Source organism: Ursus maritimus, unplaced genomic scaffold (assembly GCF_017311325.1).
Source record: "Ursus maritimus isolate PB19 unplaced genomic scaffold, ASM1731132v1 scaffold_4, whole genome shotgun sequence".
NCBI classification, from domain to species: domain Eukaryota; kingdom Metazoa; phylum Chordata; class Mammalia; order Carnivora; family Ursidae; genus Ursus; species Ursus maritimus.
In genome coordinates, this window is record NW_024426552.1 from 67,764,566 (window position 1) to 67,773,387 (window position 8,822).

Below are 8,822 nucleotides of genomic sequence, written 5' to 3' on the forward strand. Positions count from 1 at the left end.
GTGTGTGTGTGTGTGTGTGTGTGTGTGTGTGTGTGTGTAACTGTTAAGAGGGCATGAGGAGGGTCTCTAGGATGCTGGTAATGTTCCATGTTCAAATTTTTACTTTGTGAAAACCATCAACAAGAGATATATTTTTCAATAAAGGGTTATAGACAGAAAACTATTCCTACTTTAGGGACAGTCAGAATAGACATGAAGGGTTTAAGGAAGAGAGTCAGTATCCTTTTGAAGATTCTACTAGACAACTTGTCTTCATGTAGTTTGGATGATCTGGAACAGTGCTGAAGAGACTGAGAGAAGCTGAGAAGGGGGTATAAGAACTTGCCTTTTCCTAGATGGGATTAGAACAAAGCCCCTATTCACAGTATTAGTGCCTAAGAACACTGGCTTCCATCACTGCGCTACTTCAACTATTTCATATGATTAGATCTATTTTCATGCTAACTTGTACCAACAGCTGCCTTCACTGAGGCCTGGATCTAGTCAGAACCCCTTTAAAGGCAGAAATTGCACCAGAGAGTGAATGTTCATTTGTTAGGAATTCTACTCTATATCTTGTAAGCTACTTAACCAGGAAAATTTTATAAGAGTAGATAGATCTGTCACTATTTCAAAAACCAGATCAGGATGGAGGAGGCTGGGTGGCTTCGTCAGTTAAGCATCCGACTCTTGGTTTTGGCTCAGGTCAGGATCTCAGGGTCATGGGATCAAGCCCGACATTGGGCTCTGTGTTCCGTGTGGCATCTGCTTATCTCTTTCCCTCTGCTCCTCCCCCATCACTGCACTCTCACTCCCTATCTCTAAAATAAATACAATCTTAAACAAACAAAAAAACTAGACCAGGATGCCCAGAATGTCTTGAGAAAATAGACATAAATAAAGCTCCAACTCCATCTACCTAAACAAAGCAGGAAAAGAATAAGGAGTTATAATACAAGATCAAACTGATAGAGTAAGAGCCAGGTATCACTGAAATGTTCTTACCGGTGTAGTTTGCCACCATAAAATGGCTTAGTATGAAAAGTGATGCTGGCTGAATATCCAGTTTTTGCACAGTTGACATTGACTTTACCACCCAGTTCTACCCAAGGAACAGTTAAAATTGACCGGGCATATGCACAAGGTAGAGAAAATGTATACTCTTCTCCATGCTCCAACAGACTGAGGATACCTGAATATGAAAACATGAAGGTAGTTAACATCATCCATATTATTTCTTCTCAGGTTTAGTAAATAAACATCATTGTTTTGCTTAATTTTCATTTAACTTTGGATTAAACTAACTTCCCTTACAATTGTATTTGATAACATTCCTGGTAATAAGTGAATCTAGGTTACTTTCTATGACTTTGCCATCCCTTTGGGGTTCATGGGACCAGGAAATGTTACAGTGGAAAGAGATCAAGATTTCTAATAGACTCTTAAAAATAAAACCTTAAGTCAGACTTTAAGAACATGTTATACAGCATTATGTTACAGTCTGATCATTAGCACTAATAACTTTCTCAGTTTGGGAATAAATAAATGTCTAATGCTATAGAGCCACAGAACGTAGTCTCAGTTTAATGAAAAAAAAAAAGCGTTCTTCATTCTATGTATATTAGGAAGAAAAGACCTAATTCTATCATGAAAACTATGGTCATAGTAATAACTTTGTTTGCCAAATTCTGAAGTGTTTGGTGTGAGGCTACAAGAGGTAGCAGTAACAGTTTTCAAACAAATATTCTAATGGGGCTTGTTTTATATTACGTGATGTTATATTAAGGATTTTTTTTAAGAAAAAATATAGGAGGAGGAATTAATGAATAATCAATTTATACTAGATAATGAAGAGACAACTAAGGATATCTGAGTTACTACTAACCCAAGCTCATTACCTCGGTCACTATCAGACTAAATACTGAACTGAAAATATACTACTAGTCTGAACTCTAAATGGTCATTTTTCTCTTAATGAATGCTCATTAAGTACTCTGTTCTTAATGTTCACAAATAAGGGCAAGAGTCATAATAAATATTTTAATATAGTTAATTTTTAGGATAAGCAAACAGACAAACTGAGATTCTAAAGCAGTCTACTTTACATAAAGTAACACCAATTATTTTCTTGTATTACCTTTACGGTCTTCACAAAGGGCGACAATAAATCAAGAATTATCAAGCCATTTCATAAGAAGCCTGGTTCTGGCTGTAATACATTTATATATATAATGGGAGCTGTCATAAGGCATATAGACAATACACTTGGGTATATTTTAAGGGTTTAACAGTAACTGCTAATTCATTTTAAGTTAGATAAGGTATGTTTTGATTACTTTTCTAAAAATATATCATCTTATATCCTAGGTTTCTGATCTCTGATTTCTAAGACTATATTTACCATAAATATCACTCGCAATGTAACTTAAAATTGGAAGAATTTAAAATCAGTCTTGAATGTATATAATAGTTAGAACAAGAGATTCAAAGAATTCTAAAACTTCACTTATTTCACCATTAAATGGAATGTCCCCCCAACAAATAAAAACAAAACATGCTCCTATTAGAACAAATTGAATTGTCTAAGTCCCATTTTCTGATTTTATTTACTTTCTATTGAGATTACTATAGAAATTTTATTTCTAAAAGGCAATCCATAAATATATAATTAGCACATAAATACTAAAAATTACCTATTTTATACAGCCTTCATTATTAATGCAAGGTTGAGCTATTAATGCTTTTCCTTATTTCCTGAAGCATTTCCTTTCTTGAAGAGGCTACCATCAACAGAATCTCATCAGTAAGAGCTAACTGTCTGCAAGGAGAGTACGTTAGAGGAGGGGGTTCTAAATCTGGCTAGGCCTTAACTTTTGTGACCCTGAACATGTCTCATCACCTCTAGACTTGTTTTTTTCATCTATAAAACAAACTGGTTTATGAAGATCTTAGAGCTAATGTTATGAAGCTTATAACTGAAGGTGGCAAACGTTTTTTTGACTAATAAAACATGAGTACTTTCTAGTGTTATAAAAGCTTTAACTTAAAATTATTATTTGGAAATTGGTAAGACTCATATCACAACAGATCTTAACAATGAGGAAAACTAAAAGGGGGGATAAAGTTATTTTCTTCACAGCTACAGTAACACAGTCTCAAAATGTTAATATCATAGACTTAATTATGCCATGCTAACGTAATTTTTGAACAACTATTCCATGCACAAAGGTTTTCCTTTAACATTAAAATGGTAGGTTTTTTTTCTGCCATTGTATTTTCATTAACTCTGCAATGATTTCTGTAGAAGCTTTTTGTTGTTGTTTACTTTTTGGCTATTACCTTATCTTTTCATAACTTTTTGCTGAAGTGGAATTAAAGACTGGTGATGTATTTTAAAGTATTACCTCCTCAGGAAATACAAAATATCAAGCTAGAAGATATTTCTAGGTAATACATTTCTTGAGTGCTTTTTATAATAATGAAAATATGGAAACAACTTCAATGTCCAAATAGAGGAAGGTCAAATAAAAGATGGTAAATATCTCATTTCATAGGATATTATACAGTCACTAAAACATGTTTTAAAGTATTATCAATGACATGGGAAAATGAATATTTATTGTAAAAAAGCAGGACACAAAACTATATATAGAGAACTAATCACAACTTTACAAAACAAAAATACAAGTATGAACATATACACAACAGAAAAAATACAAAATGCTAGCTAAATTTATCCTTCTCTGGATGGAGGTATTAGAGATGGTTTATTTTCCTCTTGATACTTTTCTAAGTTTTCCAAATACTCTACAATAAAAAATTTCATATTTAGAATCAGGGAAAAAAATTTAAGAAGATAATTTATATTTGTCCATAAATATGAGCCCCCTTCCCCACCATTCTAGAACACACTAAAAAATGGGGAAAAAAGTAGCACATGTAACATTTCAAATTTTTATTTATCTAGCTTCCCCAAATTTAAGATTATAGTTTGATATTAAAAATTAGAGAACAGTGTTACTTACCTTCTCCAACCATTGTCACACCTATCGACATGCCTAAGAATTTGCTCTTAGTCCAAACATGCGCATTGACACACATCTTCCTCTCCGCACATTCTGCATAAAATCCTGAGACTGGAGGATGATGGGAAACCTGCTCAGCAACAAATCTGACTGTATAACAGTCTGATCCCACCTGGCTCAAAGTGTCCTCCGACAGAGGAGCATGATTTGTAACTGCCTGGGTGGAAGAGCTGCTGATAACACTGGATGCCACCTCGCTTTTCGGCATCCTCCAGGAGCAGTGAAATGTTTCTCCAATGATAGGATTGTACGGTTTCTTAGCAATGGCTCCTTTACGGCCTTCATGAAATGAGGTAAGGTAGTACTCAACAAAACGAATCATTCTATCCTCAGCTGTGGCTCCATTAGTGATGGCTATAAATAGGTCTGGATGAGACATAAAGTCTGCATACATTTCCAGCAAGGAACGCTTCTCTAGGATAAATGTAGGAAGCACCACCTAAAACAACAACAAAAATCAACCAAACAGTAGAATTTTAATCCATGTATAAATCTGTAGAAAACGATTCTTACCTTTCTGAAAACATTTCATTCTAGAGGAATATTAAAGTCGCAGAAGTATTTGGTCTCATTAAAAAATAAGCATGCTTAAAAGGAAATGAAAATCAAGGGGTTAAGATTAAATACCAATTCAGGAGTTCAAGAGGGTCAGGTCCGAGACATTTTTTAAAAAATCCTCTAACTCCTAGACTGGATTAAAGTATCATCAGGGAAATTATGGTAAAACTCAAATGTTAGCCATGCTTTTTTTCCTTTCCTACTTTTTTTTTTTGAAGATTTTATTTATTTGACAGAGAGAGAGAGAGAGAGTCAGCAAGAGACGGAACTTTTTTATTTATTTATTTGACAGAGAGAGACAGTCAGCAAGAGACGGAACACAAGCAGGGAGAGTGGGAGAGGAAGCAGGTTCCCAGCGGAGCAGGGAGCCTGATGCAGGGCTCGATCCCAGAACTCTGGGATTATGCCCTGAGCCGAAGGCAGACGCTTAATGACTGTGCCACCCAGGCGCCCCTCCTTTCCTACTTTAAAAATAAATTACAGATGACTGATTAAGATGAGAGAAGAGAAGAGATATTTTCACTCCCTGAAAATAGACAGACTACAGAGATCACTGATCAAAGCAAACATTTTACCTTACACTTAATTTTAAGCACAAGAGAACTGTTTTCAAGAAGGGAACTTTTTATTTTTTATTTATTTTTTTAATTAAAGATCTTATTTATTTGAGAGAGAGACAGCGTGAGCAAGAGAGCAAGTGAGCACAAGCCTGGGGGGAGAGGCAGAGGGAGAAGCAAACTCCCTGCTGAACAGGGAACCTGATGCAGGTCTCTATCCCAGGACCCTGGGATCACGACCTGAGACAAAGGCAGATACTTAACTGACTGAGCCACCCAAGAACCCCAAGAAGGGAACTTTTTAAAAGTAGGCTCCACATCCAATGAGGGCCTTGAACTCACAACCCAGAGATCATGCTCTACTGACTGAGCCATCCAGGCACCCCTCAAGGGAACTTTCACTTTTCATGAAGATGGTGCCAACGGTGAAGGAGGAATCCCTCACCCCTTCCCCGCCCAAAGCAGGGGCCAAAGCAAAGGCTCTGAAGGCCAAGAAAGTGGTGCTGAAAGGTGCCAACAGTCATACACACAGAAAAAGAAAATCTGCATGTCACCTACCTTCCAACGCACCAAGACACTGCATCTCTGAAAGTAGCCCAAATATCCTTCAAAGAGTGCCCCCAGGAGAAACAAGCTTCACCACTATGCTGTCATCAAGTTCCCCCTGATTACCAAGTTAACCATGAATAAAACAGAAGACAACAGCACACTTGCAGATGTCGAGGCCAGCAAGCACCAGATCAAACAGGCCATGAGGAAGCTCTATGACATTGAGATGGCCACCCTGATCCGGCCTGATGGAGATAAGGGGTATGTTCAAATGGCTCCTGACTATGATGCTTTGGATATGGCCAACAACAAAATTGGGATCATCTAAATGGAAGTCCAGGTGGCTAAATCTAAATTTTTTCACTGGAAAAAACCCCAAAACACACAAAAAGGGTACTTTTGACACCGAAAGCCAAGTTAAGTGTAAGGAAGATAACTTTTTTTTTTTTTTAAAGATTTTATTTATTTAGAGAGAGAAAGAGTGCTTCTGAGCAGGGGGAAGGGCAAAGTGGGGGGGAGAGAATCTACAGCAGACTCTGAGCTGAGCTCGGGGCCTGATCCTATGACACTGAGATCAGGACCTGAACCAAACGAGGTCAAGAGTCCGACCCTTAACCAACTGAATCGGTTGGTTCAGGCACCCTGTGGATTAGTTTTCTTTAGAGCAGAATTGGAGAGGCACTGCAAACTGGTTCAACAAATTGAGAAAGTAATCCTATAATATTTTTCAAGAGCCCGAAGATATTCATATCCATTTAGCCTAGTAATCATTCTTCTAGAAGTTTAGTCTTAGGAAACAATATAAAGAAAGAAAAAGAAATGTGAAAATAAAATTAAAATCTATGCTTTTAACTGTGGTTCTAGCAAACTTAAATATGGAACTTCCACCTGATAAACTTTATGTAATTTAAAAAGATGGTTATGGGGGAAACAAAAGATGGTTATGAAGATGATACAACTAATACAAAAGATACTAATGTTTTAGGTTCATTTCATGGTGGACTGAACACATACATCTTAATTTCACTTTCTTCTGAAATCCATTAAAATTATATTGAATATATTTTACATAAAGACAAACCTAAAGATACCAGGAATGTAGACAAAAGCAACAACTTTTTAAGAGAGTGTGCGTGAGAGCTGGTGGGAGAGGGAGAGGGAGAGAGAGAGAATCTTAAGCAGGCTCCACACCCAGTGTGGACCACAATGTAGGGCTCAATCTCATGACACTGAGATCATGACCTGAGCCCAAATCAAGAATAGACGCCTAACCAACTGAGCCACCCAGGTGCCCCCAAAAGCAACAACATTCTGGAAGTTAACTAGAAAGCTGACTCTTACGCAGTGGTTTACAGATTCCAGGGAGGGCTCAGGAACCAACAGCATCAGGTACCTCTGAATCTGAGCGTTTACAGGAATGCTAAAATAATGATCACCGAGTGAAACATGCATGCAGAGCAACTGAATCCTTAAATCCCGTTCCCAACTGCACACTGTTGGTAACTGCCCCTCCTGCACCCCAGCCAAGGTCTGGAGGTTTAGTCTCTGAAGAGTGAAACAAGGTGGCTTATTCCCTAGTTTGGGGAACATCAGGGGCTTCCAAAAGAATGGATAAAAGGGATATGAAGTAACTTATATGAATTAAATATTAGATGCTAAGATGCCCTCCCACCCGACTCTTTTCTCCTCCACCACTCCTAGGTGCTTTGCCCACCAAGCAGATCAGAAGAATTCCTTCTGGGGTATTTCACTAACCCGAGAGGGAAGAATCTAATGATACTAATACCAGGTTCCCCCTACAAATCCAGATTACTTGTCCTGAGAAGCAAAGGATCCACCCATATGTTGAAAAGTTAAAATCAGGTTTTTAGTTTCCNNACACTTAAGCATGAGCAGAAATTCAAGAAATACCAGATCTCTGAGAAAATCTCTAAATAGGAACACAAAGACCAAAATAAAGAAACAGACTTGGAAAAAACAGAAACCTCACTGAAAGGGAGGGGGGAACCTTAAAAATAAAAATAGTATCTTCAGACTTGAGATGGTATTAGATACATGAAACGAATACGCTTTTTGAAAAGCAAAATTCAGAAAACTTTAAAACAGGAAACAAAAATTAAAAATCAAGAGAAGATTCAGAAGATAAAATAGTTGAGGAAATTTCCCAACACATAGGAGAGAGAGAGAGAAATGGAGGGAAAAATAAGAGTACCAGACCAGGAAGTCCAATGACCATGAAATAAAGATTTCAGAGAGAACAGGAAAAAATGCTGGAGACAACATCATCAATGAAAAAATTCAAGAAAATTTCAGACAACGGAAAAACATGAGTTGTCACACTGCAAAGGCCCATCAAGGGTCCAGAGACAATTTCAGACTTCTGGGGACAAAGGACAGATTCTAAATTTTAGAGAAAAACAAACAAACAAAACAAGTCACAAACAGAAGATGTGAACTGGCATGACATCAGTCTTTTCACCAGAACGCTGTAGCAAGGAGGCAATATTCTACAGGAAAATTAACTGGAAGTTAGACATTCTATCCAAACTAGCAATCAAACATGGGGGCAAAATAAAGACACTTCAAACACACATTTTCACATTTTGCCTCCCACAGATCTTCAGAGGTTAAAGGAAGATGTGCTCCACTGAAATGAGAGGCAACCAGAAAAGAAGAAAAGAATACAGGAGATAGATCTAGCACAGAAGGACAATGAAAGGACATCCCAGGAAGAAAGCTGTACAGCAGACACAGGGAAACTGGTCCAGATCAGAGGGATGTGATTCAAGAGACAGACACGTGGAAGACTATCATCCATGCGCTTCACGCTGCCACTGCTACCATCTTTTGAAACCTGAAGACAGAATGCTCTAGGCAAACTGGTCCCATCTGCATCTGTATTTGGCTTGTGGTGGGCATCTGCTGAAGTGCCCACTCTCCTTTCCATGCCCTGCTGTCCGGGCTGGCTGAAGACATTCACTGTACCTGAAGACGTGTTCTGGCTTCAGTCTACTGCTGAGACTTGGGAGGTGGGTCCCATTCTGCTTAGCGGTGGAAAACACCACACAGATTCTTCCCTCTTCCACATTCCTGC

At 37.9% G+C, this 8,822-nt stretch overlaps 1 protein-coding gene across 1 annotated transcript in view; it reads right to left on the reverse strand.

Moving 5' to 3' along the window:
• The window catches only part of OSBPL11 (oxysterol binding protein like 11), a 95,125-nt gene that overhangs the window by 22,418 nt on the left and 63,885 nt on the right, over positions 1-8,822 (reverse strand). The window contains exons 9-10 of the mRNA XM_040621357.1: positions 4,005-4,503; positions 985-1,171 (exon numbers count right to left, since the gene is read on the reverse strand). Of these exons, the coding sequence (XP_040477291.1) occupies positions 985-1,171; positions 4,005-4,503 (686 nt within the window). The remainder of the gene's footprint in view (positions 1-984; positions 1,172-4,004; positions 4,504-8,822) is intronic.